Source organism: Mesoplodon mirus, assembly GCF_964341445.2.
Source record: "Mesoplodon mirus genome assembly, chromosome: 3".
Lineage (NCBI taxonomy): Eukaryota > Metazoa > Chordata > Mammalia > Artiodactyla > Ziphiidae > Mesoplodon > Mesoplodon mirus.
The window spans coordinates 56,305,031-56,331,296 of record NC_138978.1 but is presented as its reverse complement, the minus strand read 5'-3'; the positions used below and the strand labels follow the sequence as shown (position 1 = coordinate 56,331,296).

At 37.7% G+C, this 26,266-nt stretch overlaps 1 protein-coding gene across 5 annotated transcripts in view; it reads right to left on the bottom strand.

Moving 5' to 3' along the window:
• PATJ (PATJ crumbs cell polarity complex component) overlaps positions 1–26,266 on the bottom strand; it is a 353,136-nt gene that overhangs the window by 175,246 nt on the left and 151,624 nt on the right. For all 5 annotated transcript variants that reach the window (XM_082616407.1, XM_082616410.1, XM_082616411.1 and 2 more), the window contains one exon: positions 15,797–15,896. In XM_082616407.1, the coding sequence (XP_082472533.1) occupies positions 15,797–15,896 (100 nt within the window). The remainder of the gene's footprint in view (positions 1–15,796; positions 15,897–26,266) is intronic.

Here is a 26,266-nt window from a genome sequence, read left to right as displayed (position 1 = left end):
TTGACAGCATAGCCAGGAATAAGGCTTGCTAGCTTACATCAGGAATGTAGCACGTATCCTGCTGTTGCAGTAGAAATAACCTAATTTGCGTGTGCACTGCTGAAAAGAAAAAGGCTACAATGTGATGTCTAACGCTTTGAGTTTACAACTGCCTCCCTTAGGCGGTAAATGCTTAGACAAGAAGACCCCTATTATGTCTAAACAGTCCATATCTTACTTGGATAAAAAAGGAGTTCTGATGTTAATAAATTAATTTTCAAAAGTCAGGACAAAAGCATACACTAAAGAGAGCATGTTACTGCATGTAATTATATTACCAACCTAGCAATGATTTCAAGAACCATATGCTAACAAGGAAGTTCCTGATAATACTTCCAAATGCTAAGCCCCCACCCCTATGAATTTGAATTTGTAGGTTTCGATGAATGGGACCTCAATCACAATTAGCAAATAATACTTATTTAAGGTGCTAGCTTACAATTAAGAAAAAGCAGCCTTTTGTTTACTACTGGGATTTCTTAATGATATTTTGCTTTTCTCTACAACAAAATGCTGAATGATCAGCTTTTAAAAAATTAATCAGAATAACCTTGTTCTAATGTAAAGCATCCCCTTTGATTATGGTGAAGTCACAAATAACAACAACAATAATAAATGTCCACAAATCTACTTCTCATTTACAATCCTGAGAGGATACTGCATGAACACAGTGTTAAGAATTTTGGCACTGAAACTACTAGTATATTCCTGACAGTCTGATAAATTGTTCCACTTTTCAAAAACATAGGGACGATTCCAGTTACAACACACATGAAAGGAAATTTTTAAAGGTTCGTTTCTAATATACAATTGCTTTGCACATGCATATGCACCCTCACTCTCTGACTGAAGATAAATGCCTTAGCTTACCGTTGTTCAAACCTTTAAAACAACATTCTGCATCAACACTAAAACGGCTGAAGACTGCATTCCAAAAGAACCCCAGATCACAGAGGCACAGATCTCTTACCTGGGAAACCCCCTTGGACCATTGCTGTACCAGTGTTCCCTTCAGGGTATCTGCATTCCTGATAAACATTCAGTGCTGGAAGCAGCTCAAATCCTCACCACAGACTCTGTGCTCTCTCTTCTGTTGACCTTGGGCCTATTTTCTTTTCCCCCTCAGATTTTATTCTCCTTCAGGGCAAGTTGTCAGTCTATTTCTATCATGAGAAGCAACCAATTAAGCTAATTTCCAGCTACCCCTCAAGCTAACAGTCACATCTGTCAAGCAGGTGAGCTGCCTAGGAAAGTCTGCCGGGAGAAGCAAAATCCCGGGTTTCCAACATCTGACCCTCGGATGCTTCACGCTGTCGACTGTGGCACTCGGTTACCCTGCTCGCATCAGGATGATAGCTCTATTCCAGAGCAGGAGGCAATATAAACGCAACCATTTATTCTGTGGCCAGCTTCAATTAATATCATTTTAATGACCCTGTTTTCCTGCTGAGAAACAGTTCTTCACATTAGTTGCATCTTTCTAATGCAGATTAAAAGGAAACAGCAGTCGATTTAGCCTTTCTGAAGTGAAGGGAAGAGTCGGTCATCAACTTTCTCCTATTGCTCACAGCACTGAATTATTTTTATAACAAAGAACCTGGTGAACCACATTGAACACGCATATCCCCTGGCGAGATTCATTTGTGTCTCAGTAACATTCTAAACGTGCAGTAACGATTCTATTTAAGCAGTCAAGTCTTCAAGTTAGCTTTCTGAGGGAAAAAAAAAAAAAATTATGGGGGAAAAAAAAAACCAGAAGCTTCAGAGAAATCACTAGAGAAATGGCTGAGGTTTCTTCAACTTCACTTAAAATGCTACACTGCATCGCCTATCCCACCCCAACTCCAGCAGACCTTAATATAATCATATAACCAACCGCAATTGCTTCAGGATTACCTTTCTATCAATCACTACAGTATCTTCTGAACTTTCTTTGTAAAATGTGGAATAAGCAGTCATCTATCTGATCACTGATTAAATAAATGGATGGGTAATATAAGGTCAAGAACACCTGAACATAATTTAAATGGTTCTCAAGAGATCTTAAAACAATACATTTCTTTAATTATAGTTCCCATAAATGCATCCAAATTATTTCAATGACTGAAGCTTCAGAAGTTTTCAGAATAAAAAATCAACTGAAATAGAAAGCAATGTTCACCAGTCTCCAATTATAGGGCTAGAATAAGAATTCCATTTATTTTACTTAATTATAAAGAGAAGGGTCCAGAAAAGGATAATTAACTATAGGAAATGAGAAAAAGAATTTATAGGAAACTGAAAAATTAAATTTTAGCTTTTATGTCTTAATCTTTCCCATCCTACTTTGCAGTGTCAAAAAAAAAGGAGAGAGCAAATACATTCATATATTTAGTAGTAAAATGAACATGGAAAGACCACTAGAAGCCACTAATGAACACTGTTTGCTTATGAGATGAGTATTCTTAACATTCTTTAAATCCTTGGTAATAACTGCTGTTGATTTTAGTGACATCTATAGGCCAGGTAGAGATCAACTACAGAGCCCACAAGGAAACAAACAAAAAATTTTTTTAAATAGAAAGAATGACTAGTTGCTCAACAAATCTTCATTAATCATGAGTGTACTTCATGTTAAAAATTAGCATGGGGACTTCCCTGGTGGCATAGCGGTTAAGAATCCGCCTACCAAAGCAGGGGACATGGGTTTGAGCCTTGGTCCAGGAAGATGCCACATGCCACAGAGCAACTAAGCCCATGCGCCACAACTACTGAGCCCACGCTCTAGAACCCATGAGCCACAACTACTGAAGCCCGCGTGCCTAAAGCCTGTGCTCTGCAACAAGAGAAGCCACCGCAATGAGAAGCCCACACACCACAGCAAAGAGCAGCCCCTGCTCGCCACAGCTAGAGAAAGCCCGCGCACAGCAATGAAGACCCAACGCAGCCAAAATAATAATAATCGTAATAAATAAATAAATAAATTTAAAAATTAGCATGGTGCACATAGGAAGGCACTGAAGGGAGAGCCTAAATATGGCCCGAAAATAAGACCTAGATTCCAGTACTGACCTCAACAATAACTAATTCTGTGACCCAGGGCAAATTAATTGCTCTGGGTCTTAGGATTCTGGACTGTAAAATTAGTTAGACCAGTTGAACTTGATGGTTCTTAAATGCCATCATCATCAAGGAACCCATTGATTAAGATACCTCTGCTCCCTTTTTTATAGTAATTTGCTGTTTGATTGCCCTCTTCCTTTAACAGAGACCTTTTTATAATTAATAAGTTTTAACTATCCTTTACAGGTGTGGTTCTTTAGTGTAAGATGATGCTTAACTTTGAAATAATTTTAACAGCTTTATTTAGTATAATTTACACAACATAAAATTCACTCAAGCACACAATTCAATGATTTTTAGTAAACTTATAGAGCTGTGCAACCATCACCACAATCCAGTTTTAGAACATTCTACTAAAAAATTCCTTCAAGCCCAAACACAACTCAAACTCTAGGTAACCACTGGCCTGCTTTCTGTCCTAAACATGTGTTTATTTTATATAAATATAATCATATAGTATGTAGTCTCCTGCATCAGGCTTCCTTTACTTAGGATAATGAGCATGTATCAGTATCTTGCTCCTTTTTATTACTGAAGAGTATATTCCACTGTATGGATATACAACATTTTGTTTATCCATTCACCAGTTGACGGACATTTGGCTATTTCCAGTTCTTGGCTACTATGAATGATGCTGCTGTGAACATTCGTGTAGGAGTCTTTGTGTGGACATAGGTTTTCAATTCTCTTAGGTGTATACCTAGAAGTAGAATTGCTGGGTTCTATGGTAAACTTACGTTCAACTTTTTAAGAAAGTGCCAAACCATTTTCCAAAGTGGCTGTATCAATTTACATTTCCACCAGCAGTGTATGAGGGTTCTAGCTGTATGTCTGTTTTTTTAACTAAAATCATTCTGGTGGATGTGTAGTGGCTTAACTTGCATTTCCCTAATAAACTAATGATGTTGAGCACCTTTTCGAGTGCTTACTAGCCATTTATATATCTTCTTTGGTGAAATGTCATTTCAAGTTTTGCCCATTTTTAAAAATTGGGTTGCTTGTTTTCTTATTATTGAGCTGTAAGACAAAATGCTTTTTTTCTTCCAAATAAACATATTTTGTTATACAAAATTCAAGTGGATCAAATAAATAGTAGAAGCTTCTTCTCAAAACTGCCCTCTCGAAGCAGTTTGACCTGCATGCTTCTGGACTTTTTTTGATGAAAAAATACTAAGGATTCTATAAAGTTCAGCTGTGGCCTTAGAATTTGACTGAAATCTGCGATTTGGCTTTGCTTCCAGAAGGCCAAAGATCTGAGAGGCGCTTGGGTATCATTCAGGCACCTCTGAACCAGTGAAAGATCAATAATCCTGGAGCAACATGGATTAACAATAAAAACTGTATTAATGACAGTGATTCAAACAAGGCTATTCTCTAGAATAGAAATGCTAGGTTAGCATTCTTGATGTAACTTGGAATGAAAAATTTCTTTATCTGCTTGACATGTTGAAATTTTATCAGCTTACCAAAGTATAAATGTTTGTTTACTATTACAAGAGTAAAATACCACAAATAAAGATAAGGATAAAAGCTGATTTTTGTATTAAAATTATGGAATTTTTTAAAAGGTTAAGTAGAAAAATATATTGACAGTTATATGAATATTGAGAATTACCTCTACAAAGATTATAACCTTTGTGAATCAACAAATGTTGATTTTGTTGATTTTTTAAATATTTAAATACTACAAAGCATGAGATTAAATCATGTCATAAACTTTGTAGGATTGTTCAGCAAACTAGCACTGATATTAAACAAAGTAACCTTTAAAAGTTGTATTTTTAGGGACTTACCTGGTGGCGCAGTGGTTAAGAATCCGCCTGCCAATTCAGGGGACACGGGTTCGATCCCTGGTCCAGGAAGATCCCACATGCTGCGGAGCAACTAAGCCCATGCGCCACAACTACTGAGCCTGCACTCTAGAGCTCGAGAGCCACAACTGCTGAGCCCGTGTGTGACAACTACTGAAGCCTGCGTGCCTAGAGCCCATGCTCTGCAACAAGAAAAGCCTCCACAATGAGAAGCTCACGCACCTCAAGGAAGAGTAGCCCCTGATCGCCACAACTAGAGAAACTCTGCACGCAGCAGTGAAAGACCCAATGCAGCCAAAAATAAATAAATAAATAATAAATAAATAAATAAATAAAAGCTGTATTTTTAGTTTTTAAATTCTATTTGACCATGAATTTTTAAAAAATTATTGAAGTACAGTTGATTTACAATATTCTATTAGTTTCATGTGTACAACATAGTGATTCAATATTCTTATAGATTATACTCTACTTAAAGTTAATAAAAATACTGGCTATATTCCCTGTGCTGTGCAGTATATCCTTGTAAGAGCTTATTTATTTTATATCTAGTAGTTTGTACCTCTTAATCCCCTACACTTATCTTTCCTCTCCCCACTGGGAACCACTAGTTTGTTCTCTATATCTGTGAGTCTGTTTCTGTTTTGTTATATTCATTCATTTTGGACCATGAATGTTTCTCAAAAATTTCTCCTGTGTATTCTTCCCGCACTGGGAGGAATGAAATGCAAGTAAAACACCAACCTTACAACACTGAAATTCCATCGGAAGGAAAAATTACAAAATCAGAAATAAATCCTTCTATGATAATTCCACCTTTGGTCCAGGGAAAATAAAGAATAAGATGACAAAAAGTATCAAAGAAAAATGAAGTACTCCAAAATATCTTTCTCTTCTAATGACCTCCATTGAAAGTGAAAGTATAACATGTCACAATAGTCAACAGTGATCAAGGAACCGTCAGTAGTAGACAGTGTTAATAAAGTAATGTTCCTACATAATAATGTTAAACTTCAAAAGACTGATTTCTAAAATTAAAAAAATATATAAAAACTTCTGGATAAAATTTTTAATATATACTTATGCCAGAATTTCATTCTGTAATGGCAATATTTGGCAAACACTGAAGAATGTTGTATTGCTATTGATAATAATAAAAGGTAGCAGCTAACATTCTGGAGTACCTCCTATGTATGTGTCACTTCCCATATAAGCATGTTATATACATCATTTCTTCCAGTCTCTCACAAGCACCCAGTGAAAGGAGTACTATTATCATCCCCATCTTACGAATGAGGAAACTAAGGGAAAGATATGCAACTTGTTCCAGGTCAAATGGCTAGAAATGCTTAGAGATTAACTGACTTAAGGCTATAGTATGTATTAATTTCATATAACATGTATTGATCTAATTGCTACTAGTGAAAAATGCAGCAGCAAACTTCTTTGTAGGTATATATACACACACACACATTCACATGGGCAACAAATTCCTTAAGATATATCACTGGAAGTTGAATTATTCAAAGAATATGCACATTTAAATTTTTTATATGTGCCACCAAATGAGTCTCTAGAAAGAGATAACATGAATTCAAATTCCTACCAAAAGTATAAAAGAACTCCTTTTTTCTACAACCTCTCCAACAATGAGCAACAGTAATTTTTAAAATCTTAAGTAATTTGATGGGATAAAAAATCTGATTTTTTATTAATTTCCATATCTCTCATTGTTAGTGAGGCTGAACAGACTTTTTGTACTTGTTGCTCAAATCTATTACACAATGGCTGATATTTGCTTGTTTTTCTATTGTTGTACATGTCCTTCTCCTCTGAATATATATGTATACAAAAATATGGGTGTATATATTTTAATTTTTATATAAGCCAGCTTACTATTTTCTTTTACAGTGTTATTATAATAATATGGAAACCCTTTCCCTGTACCAAGAGTATATTTTTTTAAATCTTAGACTTTTTATAAGACACCTGGGTCTATTTCAGGATCATTTCAAATGCAAATACTAAACTGATTTAATTACTGTAGTTTTAAAGAATATTTCTAATCTCGAGTGCTACTGGTACTCTGAGCAGGAGAATTCTTTACTGTACAAGATTATCCCATACAATGCAGTGCCCTTGGCACCCCAACTAATAAATAACAGTAGAATATCCCATCCATTTAGACCAGGGGACACTTGGCAATGTGTGAAGACATTTTTGGTTGTCACAACTGGGGTGGGAGGAAGAGGCTACTAGCATCTAGTGAGCAGAGATCAAGGATGCTGTTAAACATCCTACAAGGTAAGGGTTAGTCCCCCACAGCAAACAATTAAAGGTTAAAGTGTCAGTAATCAAGGTTGAGAAACACTGTTTCAGACAGGTCAAAACTCTCCCACTCATTTCTAAAAGCTCCAGATTGAGTTTGAAAAACACCAGTTTAGAATATATTCAGATACTAGTAAGTATAGGAAGTATGTGTCCCCCTCCTCTCAATATTTTTCTTTTCCAAAATTGCCTAGCATTTCATTTCCAAATCAATGTTCAATGAAATTCTCATACTTTAAAAAAATGCCTATATACTCTTAGGATTTAGATTCGAATTACCTTAAATGGGTTTCAGGACTTCCACTAAATAGGCAAAATGATGACTATTTAAAATTGTGTGTGCGGTGGGGGGGAGGGGTTGTGGGTGACAATGTTTCTGTGCATCTGCATACATATTTCTTGAGGGTAGGTTTATAGCTTTCATCACATTGCCAAACAGTAAATGACTCAAAAGATATGGGTCATTGCCATGATTTGCATTTCTAATTGTATTATTACTGGGTTTTTAAAAAGTTTCTCTGTTATTTCTATTAGGAAATTTCTATCATATTTTCTAAGTAGATAATACTGATGAGAAGATTTTTTTCATATGTGCAATTAATATATAGCCTGACTTACTCTTGCTAAAAGATTATTTTAGGTTTTGAATTTTTGAGATTGACAACTGTATTATCTGTGAATAATATTGTTTTTCTCTTTCTGGTTTTGTTTTTTGTTTGTTTTTTGAGCTGGGAAGAGGAGGTGATCTTATTGCACTGCTAGATTCTTGAGGACAGTGGGACTAGCAGGTATCTTTGTCTTCTTCCAAATTTAAATGCAGTTTTGGGGGCGTTTTTTGTAAGAGGAAGAGAGGTTTGGGACAGGTTCCCCAGACCACTCCATGGGAACACAGGAATATTATTTATGAAGTCTTTTTAAAAAATTAAAATATGTGTGGGTGTGTATTTTATACATGAATGTAAGGAATTTTTGAATAAATATGGTAAAGGAGTGATGTCCAATGAGCAGGGTTTGGGGGGTGGCTGATAGTGGTGATGGTTAAACAACTCTAAATATACGAAAAGCTACTGAATTGGACACTTTAAGTAGATGTATGGTAATGTGGATTATATCTAAATAAAGTTATTGTTTTTTAAAAAGCTCTAAACTTACACATAGTGTGACTCTGAGTGATTTGCTAATAAATCACATTTCAGAAGGTCTTAGCTAGTATCCTATCCTTAAGAACAACTGAGATAAAAACAATAAGAATTAAAGTAAAACACAAAGATGCAAGGTATCTGTAATCTAATTTTTATTTGCATGGTGTGGTTCATGAGCTAATTTTATTATGCTTCATAACCCAAATATACTTCTTATACCAAATATTATATTATGACATATAATTGGGCGGATGGAGGAATCTGAGCAAAATGCCATAAAGATGTATCACTGTCATAATTAAACCAGATCCTTACTGAGGAAAAAAAAAAAAGGTGGAAAAACAAAATACCTCAGGAGAGTATGCTATTCTAGAATTAAAGGATAAAGAAAGGGCTTTAAGAGACCGTCCGCATGAGGTTCCATTCACATCTCTGTTACAGCATTAAAAAGCCAGGTGTCAAACAAGTCAATTATATTCTGAATTCCTAGGATTTAATAGACATCAAGAGACATGTCTGGGCTTCCCTGGTGGCGCAGTGGTTGAGAGTCCGCCTGCCGATGCAGGGGACACGGGTTCGTGCCCCGGTCCGGGAGGATCCCACATGCCGCAGAGCAGCTGGGCCTGTGAGCCATGGCCGCTGGGCCTGCGCATCCGGAGTCTGTGCTCCGCAGCGGGAGAGGCCACAACAGTGAGAGGCCCACGTACCGCCAAAAAAAAAAAAAAAGAGAGACATGTCTATTGTGTGATTCTCATTGCTTCACTCTCTTACGTTACAGAAAGTCATTCCAAACCTTCTGCTCCCTGCAGTTTAAAACTATAATTGAAAGAGTGAACGCCAACAGGTTAGAATCACCCAAGTGATATAAAAGCATTTAACTTCTGGGATCGAAGGTGAACAAAGCAGGACTTTCTGGAGACTGTGGCAAATCCCCCTGGGGATCGAAACTTTTCGATAAAGTAATGGGTGGCATATTGAGAAAGAGATGTCAAGCTGTTCTGGACAGAATGCTCTAAAACTGCGATGGTACAGTTCAGGAGAAAGGGTACCTCCGAGGCACCAGGAGCACACCCGGGTTTTCAGTGCACCCCCATGTAACTATGCGAGTCACATACCTTCTTTCATTAATTTGCCCCAAATACTGAATTTCTATAATGTGCCAGGCCAAAACAGAGGGTAACTAGCCTCATGGAACTTAGAGATTTGGTGAGGGAGACAGATTAATCTAATAAATACATAAATAATTACATTTTGTTAATACGATGAAAGAAAAATACAGGAATAAGTATTAGAAGAAGGAGTCGGGCAAGGTTTTCCAAATAATGCGACATGAAGCTGAAATCAGCAGAAGAGATATCTTCTTTCAAAGGCTCTTCTGAGAATGCACTTAAAGATCTGGGGAGAATTTATGGCACATAGTAGGTATTAAATACACTGGGGCTACTACCATATAGTTACTAAAATTGTGGTAATAAAAATACAAAGGAAACTACAAATATGAGAAGAGATTGCGAAAGAAGATTCATCTACATTTGTTGATCCATTGTAGAAAGAACGATAATAAAGATATGGCATCTTTCCAACAGCCAACTGAAAATTTGGGTCAGGATATCAGCATGAGTTTAAGGCCAGAAACAAAGATTAGAAAGTCACCATGTGATAGTGAACTGAGTGATCATTTCATGCACTCAATGATCTTAAACTTCTGACAGGGCAATCAAGCTTTAAATTTAGGTATTAAAGATTATACCATAAAGTAAAAAGTTCTGCACCACTGATACCTTCCTTTGACAAATCCTGCAGGTCTGATAATAGTAGTTTGGTCAACAGCTAAGCATGTATGTGGATATTGTTTCTTAATTTTTAACTGTTTCATAATTCTTAATTAAAGTTCAAGAAATTTTCATTATTAAGATGGTTGTAAGACTTCTTATGGAAATTAGACACTAGAATGTCATATGTTCAACTATGTAAGATGAGTGATCTATAATATAAATGCCTGTTATGTAACACCCTGTCTATACGGGTATACGTGGGAGATGTTGTGTCCCAGATCACCGCAATAAAGTGAGTCACACCAATTTTTTGGCTTCCCAATGCATATAAAGGTTATGTTTACACTACACTGCAATCTACGAAGTAAGCAATAGCATTATGTCTAAAAAGCAATGTACATACTTTAATTAAAAAACACTTTATTGCTAAAAAATGCTAACTATCATCTGACAATGCAGGGTTGCCACAAACCAATTAGTAAGAGACAATCATTTGTGAAGGGCAATCAAGTGAATCACAATAAAAGGAGGCATGCCTGCGTTGGCTGTAACACTGAATTCTCACAACAACCTGAACAATAACTCCCTTGGTTATTTTACCAAGTATCCTCTTTCTGTTCTTCCTCAGCAACCCCATGTTGCTAAGTTCAGGGGTTACTATTCTGTCTCCAACCTCTCAGAATCATTCCACAGTTGACCACTGAGGTTCAGTGACAGAACCTTTCTTGAAACACATTCTCTTAAACTACTTAATTCTACAATCTCCTCAGAGTGTTCTTATGCTAGGATGCTCTTATGCTAGGCATGTGCTGGGTTCCCTTCTTGCTGCTGTCTATACACACTTCTCTACCTCACCTGCTCCCGTGAGTTTAATACCATCCAGATCAGCAGTTTTCAGAAGGTCGGCCCTGGATCAGAAGCATCAGCATCACCTAGAAATGCAAATTACTGGGTGCTCCCAGATGTAAGAAATTAGAAACTGGGGGTAGGGGTCAGCAATTAGTGTTTGAACAAGCTCAACAGGTGCTTCTGATGTACACTGAAGTTTGAAAACCACAGATTTGTGGTTTTCATACTGCAGGTTGCGACTCATTAGTCGATCAAGAAAAAAAACAAGTTGCTAACAGCATTTTAAAAAGTGAAATAAAATAGTACAGAGGGAATTCCCTGGTGGTCCAGTGGTTAGGACTCAGCCCTTTCAATGCCGTGGGCCCAGGTTCAATCCCTGGGCAGGGAACTAAGATCCGACAAGCCACGTGGTGCGGCCAAAAAAAAAAAATAGTATAGAAAATGAATAAATTCTTCATACGTTATAAAGGTAAGTTATATTTCATGAAACTTTTGTTTCAAATATATATGCATGTTAGTGTGTGTGTCCTGTGTAGGCGCACATCTATATTCGGTTGTTAAATAAAATATATGTTACTGTGGATCACAGTCTGAAAAAAAATCTGATCAATATGATGACTAAAATGTCAGCTCTTTGGTTCCTTCTTGTCATTTGGGTCCTACCTTGCTTGGCCTTCCTTACCCATTCCACTTAATGTTGCCTCCTCCAAGGGATTTATTCTCACACTACCTTGTTTTATTTAGTTATTTACAGTACTTATCAATATTTAAACTATCTTATTGTTTATAAGCTTTCTCCCCCTCTAGAATATAAGTTAATGAGAGATCTTGTTCCCTGCTGTGTTCCCAACATCTAAAACAGTGTCTGCCCACCTAAAATACTCACTCAATAAGTATTTCTTGACCAGATGAACTCTGTAAATGAGTAACTTGCCAAAGCTCACCTAAGTTAGATTAAACTACACTTTAGAATCATGAGTATCTCACGTCGGTGATCTCTCTAATATAATCATCACTTCCTGGTAGGCCTACGGCTTGGATTCCAGCCTTCCACTTCCTAGTCCTGGACCATGGGAAAGTTACATAATCATACTTTCACCAGTGTAAAAAGAAATGCTTAGTTTTGGGACAATAAGAATCTGATAAAACAGTGAACCAATTTGCTTTTAGTTTTGGAAAGATGAGCGGAGTATTCATTTAATAAGAGTTGAGGAGCAAAGAAAAATTCACCAGATCCATATCAGGAGAAATACAGGAAAGCTAGAGGCTTTAGGTTCATCTACATTTTAAATGTGAACCACCTCATAGCTCCATACGGTTCAAACCCTTCTGGAGAAGGTTAACAGAAAATTCAATGGGAAGGGAAAAAATGGGGAGCAAAATGAATGGAAAGTCATATTCACAGCCCAGATTTGCTGGAGAATTTGTGAAATGTCATAATTAGGAGATGAATTTTTTTTTTTGCTTAATTTTTATTATCTCAGTAGGTGACATGGTACCATTATTACAGAGATTATTTCTGAGTTATTATTTTTTTTTACAACTTTATTGGAGTATAATTGCTTCACAATGGTGTATTAGTTTCTGCTTTATAACAAAGTGAATCAGTTATACATATACATCTGTTCCCATATCCCTTCCCTCTTGTGTCTCCCTCCCTCCCACCCTCCCTATCCCACCCCTCCAGTCGGTCACAAAGCACCGAGCTGATCTAGGAGATGAATTTGATATTAGAAGTCTATACAGTAAGTCCCCTACATATGAACCTTCAAGCTGCCAGCTTTCAAAGATGTGAACGTACATTTGCATGTCCAATCATGTAAGTTAGTTCACGTGTGTTGTGTACATTGTCATGTGTGTGCATCCTCCACAAGTGGTTGTGCTTTTGTGTACTTTACTGAAAGGTACTGTATAGACTACAGTAGTACAGTATCTGTATTTCAAACTAGATCTGTAAGAGGACGACTTCTTTGAATTCCTTGCTGTGAAACACAAGGAGTTTACTAATCAAGACCTGATGGAATTGGAGGCCCAGAGAAAGGATGGAGAGAGACAAGAGGAAGAAGTAACTGAAGAACCGAAGAGATTCACGATGCAGGAAGTGGCAAGGGGATTTTCTGTATTTGAGGAGGCACTGTTAGTTTTGAGGCACAGAACCCGAATGTAGAATGGTACACAAAGGTTGCAGCAGCCATTCAGAATGCAATCCAGTGCTACTGTGTCATCTATGACGAGAAAAAAAGAGCTACTACCCAGACATCACTGGATCTTTTTTCAAGACGTTAGACAGAATTGAATCCAGCAAGGAACCAGAACCTGTGCCGTCAACGTCAGGCATGAGTGAAATTGCAGCTTGCCCTCCATCTCCCATTGCTGATGATCCTTCAGCTCTACCATCTCCCACCTCCTCTCCCTCCTCCAGTCAGTAACTCTTCTTGCCTGTTCACTCGATGCCAGCCCCTGGATGCCAGCTGTTGTACTGTACTACTGTACTTTTCAAGGTACTGTACTGTAAGATTAAAAATGTTTATTTTTTGTGTTTGTTTTTTATGTATTATTGTGTGAAAAGTATTATAAACCTATTACAGTACAGTACTATATAAGCTGATTGTTAGTTGGGTACCTAGGCTAACTTTGCTGGACTTAATGAACAAATTGGACTTAACGAATGTGCTCTCAGAATGGGACTCATTTGTATGTAGGGGACTTACTCTATCAGCTTTCAGTGTAAATCAATGCCGTTCCTGAACCCCTCTAACGCTGTGAATGTGTGCTGTGAACACACGTGTACACATGGTCTTGGAACTCTGGGGAACTGCTCTGTCTATCTAATGGTATCAAAGTGATATTCACTAGATAACCCCAAGTCACTTTGTTCCTATTTCTGGGATAGTAATGTTTTAAGTAATGGGAAGAGTAGATGACAAACAGTACCAACTCTGGAGTCAGTGCCTGGATTTAAACTCCATGTCCACTATTTATTGGCTGTGTAATTTTTGACATATTCCTTAATTTCTCTGAGCCTGTTTCTTTATTTGTACATTTAGAGACCTCACAAAGTTATTATGTTGATAGAGTTATTAACACATATGAAGACCTGGCACATGGTACCAGAGTGTTTACTAGGTATCACAATCCTTATACTAAGTTCTTTAAATGCTTTTTCCTCTAATGCTCATAGCAATCCTGTGAGGCAGATTATTATAAGACATCCCCTCTCCTCCATATTGATAGCAAAGTGTGAGCCATGAAGAGGTTAAGAAACTTGTCCATGAATTCACAACTAAGTGGTAGAGCTAGGATTAGAATGTAATCTTAGTCACACGCTTAAACCAGGTTTCCTAACAACCATGCAAATATAGGCATTCTAGTATCCCAGAAATTATGAATAATCAACAAGCTATCTCTACTCTGCTGCAGCTGCCCTAATAACTATATCAAAACAAGGGATTACATTACACAAACGCACACATGTATCAATCGTATCCATCACGTGTTGCTCTTCCAAAGAGGTTGAGAACCAAGGCACTGAAGTACCTTTATGAAATTTTGTTTCCATGCCTTTGTATCCTCCCTTCCAGGCTGGTGACCCCACAGAGAAAACAAGGAGCTATGTTTCATTTATCTCACAGAAGACTCACTTAGCACTGTTAGTGAAAAGCAGTTGGTTTTCAACAGAGATTGTTGAACAAATGAAAATGCATGAGAAAGCGTTCTGTAAAATCACAAAGTACAACCAAGTTTTTATTAATTGTTACATAGTTATATTTATTTTTATATTTTATTTATGTATTATATTTAGAAAAATATAGTTATAGTCAACTTTATAATACTCGTTGAAGATTCACAATACACCAGGCTAAAGTCCTTATCACCTTATTTTAATCTTCATCACAACCCCTTTGAAGTAGGTACCATTATTTTCATAGAAGAGGGCATGCTTAAGGTCACACACTAGGAAGTACTGGAGCCAGAATTTTAACTCTTTCAATTTCTGTATCAGACTCCTTTTCTATATTATAGAAGGAAAATATTATTTTAAAATATGTAAATTTCAAAAACCATGAAATTCACCCATTCAAATGTATAATCCTGTAGGTTTCAGTATAGTCACAAATTGTGCAACCATCATCACAATCTAATTTTAGAACATTTTCATCACCCTCAAAATAAATTCCATACACAACAGCAATCAGATCTAAACTACATATACTTTACATACATAAAAGATATATAAATTCTTTTAAATAAAGCCTCCATTAAATATATGTGAATGTATATTTGATACAACTAATGCAAAAGGATGTCATGAAATGACATCTAAAGGAAAAATTATGACTTCGTTGGCCCTTTGTAATTTTGCATTGGCAATATCACCATCCACTTGAGTAGGGCATGTAATCAAGGCCTAAAATCTACATTCAGCTCTGATTATCATGGGTCAAACTCCAATTTCAAGGACTTCTTAGCATTTGTGTAATCATAACCAAATAGTAAGACTAGGAGGGAATGTAGATAAAAGTTCACCACCCAGCTGCCTTTGATACTCACTCTGTTATATTAGTGTCAAAGACAAAAACTTAGGAAAATAAAGTCACAGAAATTTTGGAGATGTAAACTTTTTTTCTGCAAGATATGTTCACGCACATTTTCTAAGAAGCTATACCACTGTATTTGACAATTTACAACAATCATTAAAGCATAATATAATAAATTCTGCATCCACCCCAAATAATGAAAAGGAACTCACTGTTGGTAAATGCATATTCTTCTTCAGTTTCATCACTGTCATCAGATGGAGCTTTATATGGAGGCGGCAGTTTCATTGGAGGTGGAGCAGTTCCTCGCCTCTGAAGATGCAAAATTTGAGAGAAGCATTAATTGTCTTTGTATAACCTCTTCCTCAATGACAAACAGGATAAAAAAGATAATCTGTAAATATTTTGACTCTATCCAACTTCCATCACATCACTAGGACTGTAAAATAAATACAATTCATTCTCTTATGTTTATGTTATTATGTAAAAGTGGCTCTGTGATGTAAACACACCAATACAGAAAATAGGAATTCAAAGGCACAGCTTTTAAGACTGTTAACCTACCCAGAAGAATGAATCCCTTTCTCCAGTGAGAAAGTCAATTATATGTACTTTCTTTACACTGTTGAGGCTTAGTTTTCTTTATTTCGGACCAAATAACTCAAATGAAAAACATTTCAAAATTAAGTCTAAATGTAAAAACTACCCAATGTGCTAATCCTATAATTAAACTTTTTATTCAATTGTAGAAGGTATAGATTTCATTATTTAAAAACTACTTGAAATACCAAGATTTTCTAACCAAAGAGGTATTCATCTACAATTTATAAAGAGTCAACACACATTTTAATGTTTTAAAAAAGAAAGAGAAAGCTTTATGATGAATATTTTTTTGTATTTCTGTATAAGTATTCTTTAAATTTACCCACCAAATGATACAGAACATCAATATTTGGTTCAAATAGGTTTAATTAAAGTAGACTTTATGATCAGATTACCTTCACAGAATGTTGAAATTTTCTTGAACGCTGGGAAAAATAAAACATGCCCAACTATGGAGAGATCCAAGCTGCTGGAAAGAATGGGAGCCGATACACACAAGCACTCCACAAAAGCCAAAATAACCAGGTTAAGATTTGTTTTGCTACAGAATTTCAATAAAGTACAATCAATTATGCTTTATAGGACAAAGCCACTAATGGCAGGATACACTTCAGTAAATGGACAATGACTGGTCCATTACAGAAAGCAGGCATGTAATAAATTCCTCCAAAATAGAAAACACTATTTGGGATCCATAAAGAAAAACACACACCCAAATTTATTTAAGATAATGTCTAACCAAAACAGTACTTTGTACATTTATAGAAAATCCAAAACTCGATAAAATGCAAGAGTGATGAAGGAAGAGAAGATGCCAAATACAAAGTACTTGTTAAGCAATAAAATAATTCAGAAATGTGATCATGGTGTCTTTAATTCTTGTTTGATAAAACTTAAAAGTGAGTTAAATGAAGAATAATAAAGGCAAATGAATTTTCAGCAAACCTTTTCCTCAGAACCAGATCATTCTAAGTGAAAGACAATGCTCAGAACAAGGACAGCCAGCTTTTAAAATAGTATTAAGAGATACAAATTCTCTTTAATAGCGCTTTAAAAAATATATTTCAGGGGAAATTTTTATGCAACTGATTTATTTAACTTCTACCAACACCCTCAGAAAAAATGTAGGATAAGCATATTCTGGGCCCCCTACGGTATGAATTTGGGTTGACAGATACCTGGGCATCTTTCTACAACACATGGGAGAAGGGTGTAGGCAGGTCCAGGCTCTCCCTGTGGCAACAAAGGCTGGAGCAAGGTATACACGGGGAGGGCCAGATGAACAGAACCTCCATGAGGGCAGAGAACAACACAGACTGTATGGCATCCTCAGCTCTGAGAAGAGTGCTCTTAACTATCTGATGAATGAGTAAATAACTGGTTGTCACTCATGTTGTTTAGGTTCCCTAACATACTAACTTTTAGAAAAATGACAATAACATAAATCGTTCTTGTTCAAGAGCACCACATATTAGCTTTGTCTGGAAGAAATGTAAATTATTTTAGCGAATTATTACAGTTGCATTGCCCTGTAAGACATTACCCAGTTTTGCATCTAAATTTGAATCTTAAACATTCTTTCTTTCAGCAATTATAAATACTCTCTCCAATTCTCTCTGAACTAGGCTAACCACCTTATTGGTTCTTTTGTTAGTCATTTAAATAAACACCTGGCACCTGTACATTCTGCACAATTTCATAGAGCATGCTTTTATTTTTTCTTACATTATACTTGTCAGTCTTGGTAGACTCACCTTCCAGAGCCAATGAAACTGTGATGCCTGAGATACACAATCCATGAGCTGTTTAAACTCATACACATGATTTCCTGGTTCCGACAGTAAATCCCCAGAGACAACAGAACTTGGCCTTTTTGACTGTTTCTCCATTTTTTAATTTCCAATTCTATGTTTTTGTTTCTGATACTGAGCTAAGTTTGGTTCTGATGTGTACTTTGGCTGTAAGTTATTCACCATTAGTAGAAGTGACCAATGAAGTTTGGCTTTATGATCTGGCAATTAATATTTGTTGGGATGATAAGGACCTATTATATATTGTTCTATAAGCCTCTATTCTCTCTTGATTGAGAGACAACAGCAAACGTATTTATTTATTAGTCTTTCTGTTTGCCTGGTTGTGCTTTTGTACAAGAACATGTCTTGGTTCCATTGGAAAGAACAGCTTTTTGTCACACAGACCAGAGTTTTTGCATTTGTGTCTACGTTTGACATATGGCTAAAGTTGTAGGATGGAAGCCGAAAGTGTATCTGAAAGCTCTGTGTATCCAAAATGGAGAAAAGCTCTTACCTCATGGTGAGCATGAAATATTTTCCTACCTTCAGGGGGTATTAAAAACTTAGTCTCTTAAAGCAGCGGTCCCCAACAGTTTTGGCACGAGGGACCGGTTTCGTGGAAGACAATTTTTTCACAGACTGCGGGGGGCGGGGCAGGGGGCCATAGGGAATGGTTCAGACGGTAATGCGAGCCATGGGTAGTGATAGAGGGCAGCAGATGAAGCTTCGCTCGCTTGCCCACCACTCACCTCCTGCTACGTGGCCTGGTTCCTAACAGGCTGAGGACCAGTAGCAGTCCGCGGCCCAGGGGTTGGGGACCCCTGTTTTAAAGAATCTCTTTCTGATTGGTTATAGAGACTAATAAGCATTATTTAAATCTAGTACTCCCAGAGTTTTCCAGAAAATAGTGAAACTATAACTTATATTACTTTAGATGTGCCGGCCTTTAAATAAAATCTCTTTTCACAGAAACCACTAACTCAGAAGCATTTTTATATAAGAATCTAGATTCACAAAGTCAAAGAGATTTGGTAATTTTAATTAGAAACACCTATACCTTCTTCCTGATCTCCTTGATCTTACTGGTGTGGAATATAAAACAAAAGTATATAAAACAATAAAAATATTTATATTAATGTTGCATGATACCCACATGTCTACATGCTGTGCATGTTTGTGTGTGTGTGTGTGTATCACAAATGTTTGGACATTAACCTGAGTATTATCAGCCAATTCTAAAGACTAGCACAATATGGAATATCACTGATGAAAAAAATGCATAAAAGGAATTACTTCCATCAATAATAATTGTTAAAGAGATAGTTCAGTCATCATCTGACCTCCCTACTTCGGGAAGTCTCCCTGCCTGTTCTCCCCTAGCACCCTGGGCATATTTCTGTCATACCAATTATAATTCTGTTTATTTCACTACATGTCACATTCATCTATGCACTTCTTGGAGTGAAGGTGCTCTGTCATTCCAGGATGTAGAATAATGCTTGGTGCACAAGATAGAATTCCAGAGAAGAATAATATAGTAAAGTACATCCTGTAATTACTGAAATATCATCCTGTAATGGAGATGTAGATTCTGGTATGATCAATTAACTCACAAGTGGGAGTCCTTTGGGGGCAGTAATCACCTCTGCATTCTCCAAAGAATTCACTTACTTGGTTAAGTGTCATCTACCTGTGAGACCCAGAACACTGCCTGGAACCTAATAGACACACGATACATATTTACTGAATGAATAAAGAATCCTAAAAACAAAACAAACATCTCTGGCTTTAGGTCACCAGGGATTGGCACATGCTATCTGGGCAAGTGCCACTTTCCTGTAATCTATGTGACCTTCTGATTTGGGGTTTATAGTTGCAATGTTAACTACTGCCATGTCAACTTAGTGATTAGTTCTTCTCTATACGAAGGAACTCAGCTGGATAGACTTACACTGACTTTTGGTATTACCAGGTTCTTACTGGATTTTTAAAATTTGAATGCAAATATCCTTGCTATGTATGGAAATTCAATTTGGTTTAATGGAACAGGTCAAAGTTGATAAGAATCATACATTTATCTTTTTTTTTCTTGAAATCTTATGCGGAATATTCCTTAATCAAATTACCTTATTCCCCAAAGTAATTAAATTAGTAACCAGTTTGTTCATCTGTGTGTTTATTGTCTGTGTCCCCAAAGACTGATCTGTTGTCTGTTTCCTTTTTGATGTTATATCCACTGACTAGCACAGTAACTGGAACACTATAGGTCTCCAATAAACATCTGATGAATGTTCAGATATTTGAATCAACATATGAATCAACACAGTTCCAATAATAGGACAGACTAAATATTCTGAGAAATCCTTCTTTTTAAAAAAAACAGATAAAAATGACAGATAAAAATTCAAAAATATGTTTCTGTAACTAAGGCCAGAAACAACCATAAATTCCAAATCAGAAGGTAAATCCTCAGAGGGCATGTGCCAATCCCTAGTGACCTAAAGCCAGAGATTTTGTTTTGTTCTGTTTTTAGGATTCTTCATTCATTAAATATGTATTGTGTGCCTATTAGGTGCCCAGTAGTGTTCTGGGCAATGCGGATAGAGTAATTATGAAATAGATTATCTTGCTGCCCTCATGGAGCTTATATTCCAGTCCCTTTCATATGCCATATTTTGTGGGTCTTCAGGTCTTGTCCCCAGATTGCTTTAAAGTTAGCAGTCACTATATTGTTTGCTTTGCCCTACTAAAATGCAAGCTCCAGAAAAACAGGGAACTGTTGTCTTTAATAGCTTCACTGCAGTATATTGAAGTATAACTGACATAAAAAAATTTCACAGATTTTAAAGTGTACAATTAGAATCCACTACCACAGTCAACACAATGAACATATAACCATCATACCCAAAAGTTTCTTTGCGACTCTTTTTAATCACCCTCTTTCCCACCCCTTCCCCTGGCACCCTGTTCTCCTGAACCACTGATCTCCTTTTTGTCGCTACAGGTTGTATTTTCTAGACATTTATAATCATGCAGTATCTACTCATTTTTATCTAGTAAGAGCTAGGAATTTAATTAGTCCATAGATTCTATTTGAGGTCAAACAAGGTGGGAAGTGGGGCTAAAGATATCACCCTCCCAAACCCCAATTCCTACAAATAAAGCCTGTACCTCCAAAAGGTTGAAGTATTCTGCAAGTAATGACTTGCAATCTGTACATAACTAACACTTCTGCAAACAATAACCATGGTCATTATTAGAATCTACTTATTGTCTATGTTTATTAGCGGTTGTCAAAATCAAACCACAGAATCCTGAACACTCAGTGGTATGCTACTGTTAATCTGAATATAATGTTTATGATTAAGATCTGAACTCAAAGAAGGTGGCCAACCAGGATAAAACCAACAGTTCTATAATTTGGTAACCAATTCAATCCTTTTCAAGAACCCTCTCCCCAAATCTTTAAAGGGTCTTGATTGGCCTCCATGTACATTTCTGTAAATAAAGTGTTCCCAGGTGTTCAATTCAGTCATAGCTTTTTTTCTTTTCTTTAATGGGGTGAAACCTGCAATGGGTGAAGTTAAAAACAAATAAACAAATCAAACAAACCAAAATCTTGATTGCAGAAGACAGTAGGAATATTTCCTGGCCTTGGCCTTAGCTTGAGATGGAAGAAAACAAAAAAAAAAAGAAAAGAAAGAAAAGAAAAAAGGTGTCCCCTGAGAATTCCTTAAAAGCCCAGACCCACTAGATGGGAGACCTGAATTCATTCCGTGTGTCGCTCAAAAATTTCTAAGACAAAATACCAGGCAAATACGAAAAGAAAGCTGGCCTAGTTTCAGAGATATTGGATGAAACAGATATTAAGGCATTTCTTAATAATGCCACATATTAATAAAAAGATCAATTATATCCCTATGAGGATATAAAATTTTTTAACTTGTAGACACCTAACAAATTAACTTGAAAAAAAATGTAAATAACAAATGAAAAACTACATAAAAAATGTAAAATAACAACTGAAAAACTACAAGGTGATTAATCTAACCATCAAAATGGAACACTGTTAAGTTACTCCGACCAAAAAAATCATTAAGAATATAGAATATCTGAATAACTCAGTTAATTAGCTTGCCCTAATAACTTTGTATAAAAATCTGTAACCAATAACTAGATAATAGCTATTCTTTTAAATCATAATTATACATTTACAATAACTATGTGCTAGGCCATAAAAATGTCTCAACCAATATAAAAGATATTATATAAAACAAAATCTCTGGTTATAACTGAGATCTGTTAGAAAAAACAGCAATAAGTTTTTAAACATATTTGTAGGGAAATTAAAAATACATTTTAAAATGGGCCAGATCCGGAGGAAGATGGCGGAAGAGTAAGACGCGGAGATCACCTTCCTCCCCACAGATACATCAGAAATTCATCTACACGTGGAGCAATTCCTACAGAACACCTACTGAACGCTGACAGAAGACCTCAGACTCCCTAAAAGGCAAGAAACTCCCCACATACCTGGGTAGGGCAAAAGAAAAAAGAATAAACAGAGACAAAAGGATAGGGACGGGACCTGCACCCGTGGGAGGGAGCCGTGAAGGAGGAAAGGTTTCCACACACTAGAAGCCCCTTCACGGGCGGAGACTGCGGGTGGCGGAGGGGGAAAGCTTCGGAGTACCGAGGAGAGCACAGCAACAGGGGTGCGGAGGGCAAGGCGGAGAGATTCCGGCACAGAGGATCGGTGCCCTCAGGCACACACCAGCCCGAGAGGCTTGTCTGCTCGGCCGCCGGGGCTGGCGGGGCTGGGAGCTGAGGCTCGGGTATCGGGTTTCAGTCGGAGCGCAGGGAGAGGACTGGGGCTGGCGGCAGGAAGAGAGCCTGAAGGGGTTAGTGCACCACGGCTAGCCCGGAGGGAGTCCGGGGAAAAAGTCTGGAGCTGCCGAAGAGGCAAGAGACTTTTTCTTCCCTTTTGTTTCCTGGTGCGCGAGGAGAGGGCATTAAGAGCGCTGCTTAAAGAAGCTCCAGAGACGGGTGTGAGCCGCGGCTAAAGGCGCGGACCTCGGAGACGGGCGTGGGACGCTGGGGCTGCTGCTGCCGCCGCCACAAGGCCTCTGGGCGAGCGCAGGTCACTGTCCACCCACCCTTCCGGGGAGCCTGTGCAGCCCGCCACTGCCGGGGTCCCGGCACCCAGGCACAGCTTCCCCGGGAAAGTGCACGGAGCGCCTGGGGCTGGTGCAACGTCACGCCGGCCTCTGCCGCCGCAGGCCTGCCCCGCACTGCGTGCCCCTCCCTCCCCTCGGCCTGAGTGAGCCAGAGCCCCCGAATCAGCGGCTCCTTTAAACACGTCCTGTCTGAGCGAAGAACGGACACCCTCCAGCAACCTATGCGCAGAGGCGGGGCCAGGTCCAAGGCTGAGACCCGGGAGCTGTGAGAGCAGAGAAGAGACAGGGAAATCTCTCTGTGCAGCCTCGGAGGCAGCGGATTAAAGCTCCACAGTCCGCTTGATGTGCCCTGCGTCTGTGGAGTGCATGAATGGACATCGAATCATCCTAAATTGAGGAGGTGGACTTTGAGGACAAGATTGGAGATTTTTTCCCCTTTTCCTCTTTTTACAACGAATTATCCCAAATTAAGGAGGTGGACTTTGAGAGCAAAATTTCAGACTTTTTCCCCTTTTCCTCTTTTTACAACGAATTATCCCAAATTGAGGAGGTGGACTTTGAGAGCAAGATTTTCGATTTTTTTCCCCCTGTTCTCTTTTTGTGAATGTGTATGTGTATGCTTCTGTGTGAGATTTTCTCTGTATAGCTTTGCTTCCACCATAGGTCCCAGGGTTCTATCCGTCCGTTTTTTTTTTCTTCAATAATTACTTTTCTATTTTTAATAACGCTACTATATTTTATACTTTATTCTATTTTACTTTATCTTCTCTCTTTCTTTTTTTCCTACCTTCCCTTCCTCCCTCCCTCCCTCCGCCCCTTTCTTTCTTTCTTTCCTCCCTCCCTCCCTCCTGTCTGTCTTTCTTTCTTTCTTTCCTTCCTCCCTCCCTCCCTTCTTCCTTTCACTCTTTCTTTTTCTTTCCTTCATCCCTCCCTCCATTCTTTCTTTCTTCCTTCCTTCCTTCCTTTCTTTCCTTCTTCCTTTCTTTCTCTCTCTCTTTCTTTCTTCTACTAATTCTTTCTTTCTACTTTTTCTCCCTTTTATTCTGAGCCAGGTAGATAAAAGGCTCTTGGTGCTGCAGCCAGGAGTCAGTGCTGTGCCTCTGAAGTGGGAGAGCCAACTTCAGGACACGGGTCCACAAGAGACCTCCCAGCTCCACATACTATCAAGCAGCGAAAATCTCCCAGAGATCTCCATCTCAACACCAGCACCCAGCTTCACTCAACGACCAGCAAGCTACAGTGCTGGTCACCCTATGCCAAGCAACTAGCAAGACAGGAACACAACCCCACCCATTAGCAGAGAGGCTGCCTAAAAATATAATAAGGCCACAGGCACCCCAAAACACACCACCAGACGTGGACCTGTCCACCAGAAAGACAAGATCGAGCCTCAACCACCAGAACACAGGCACTAGTCCCCTCCACCAGGAAGCCTACACAACCTACTGAAACAACCTTAGCCACTGGGGACAGACACCAAAAACAACGGGAACTACGAATCTGCAGCCTGCAAAAAGGAGACCCCAAACACAGTAACATAAGCAAAATGAGAAGACAGAAAAACACACAGCAGGTGAAGGAGCAAGATAAAAACCTACCAGACCTAACAAATGAAGAGGTAATAGGCAGTCTACCTGAAAAAGAATTCAGAATAATGATAGTAAAGACGATCCAAGATTCTATTTCCATGATCCAAAATCTTGGAAATAGAATAGACAAAATGCAAGAAACAGTTAACAAGGACCTAGAAGAACTAAAGATGAATCAAGCATCGATTAAAAACACAATAAATGAAATGAAAAATACTCTAGATGGGTACAATAGCAGAATAACTGAGGCAGAAGAACGGATAAGTGAGGTGGAAGATAAAATAGTGGAAATAACTGATGCAGAGCGAAATAAAGAAAAAAGAATGAAAAGAACAGAGGACAGTCTCAGAGACCTCTGGGACAACATTAAACGCACCAACATTCGAATTATAGGGGTTCCAGAAGAAGAGAAAAAGAAAGGGACTGAGAAAATATTTGAAGAGATTATAGTTGAAAACTTCCCTAATATAGGAAAGGAAATACTTAATCAAGTTCAGGAGGCACAGAGAGTCCCATACAGAATAAATCCAAGGAGAAATATGCCAAGACACATATTAATCAAACTGTCAAAAATTAAACACAAAGAAATCATATTAAAAGCAGCAAGGGAAAAACAACAAATAACACGCAAGGGAATCCCCATCAGGTTAACAGCTGATCTGTCAGCACAAACTCTGCAAGCCAGAAGGGAGTGGCAGGACATAATTAAAGTGATGAAGGAGAAAAACCTGCAACCAAGATTACTCTACCCAGCAAGGATCTCATTCAGATTTGATGGAGAAATTAAAACCTTTACAGACAAGCAAAAGCTGAGAGAGTTCAGCACCACCAAACCAGCTTTACAACAAATGCTAAAGGAACTTCTCTAGGCAAGAAACACAACAGAAGGAAAAGACCTACAATAACGAACCCAAAACAATTAAGAAAATGGGAATAGGAACATACATATCAATAATTACCTTAAATGTAAATGGACTAAATGCTCCCACCAAAAGACAGAGTGGCTGAATGGATACAAAAACAAGACCCATATATATGCTGTCTACAAAAGACCCACTTCAGACCTAGAGACACATACAGATTGAAAGTAAGGGGATGGAAAAAGATATTGCATGCAAACGGAAATCAAAAGAAAGCTGGAGTAGCAATTCTTATATCAGACAAAATATACTTTAAAATAAAGACTATTAGAAGAGACAAAGAAGGACACTACATAATGATAAAAGGATCGATCCAAGACGAAGATATAACAATTGTAAATATTTATGCACCCAACATAGGAGCACCTCAATACATAAGGCAAATACTAACAGCCATAAAAGGGGAAATGGACAGTAACACACTCATAGTAGGGGACTTTAACACCCCACTTTCACCAATGGACAGATCATCCAAAATGAAAATAAATAAGGAAACACAAGATTTAAATGATACATTAAACAAGATGGACTTAATTGATATTTATAGGACATTCCATCCAAAAACAACAGAATACACATTTTTCTCAAGTGCTCATGGAA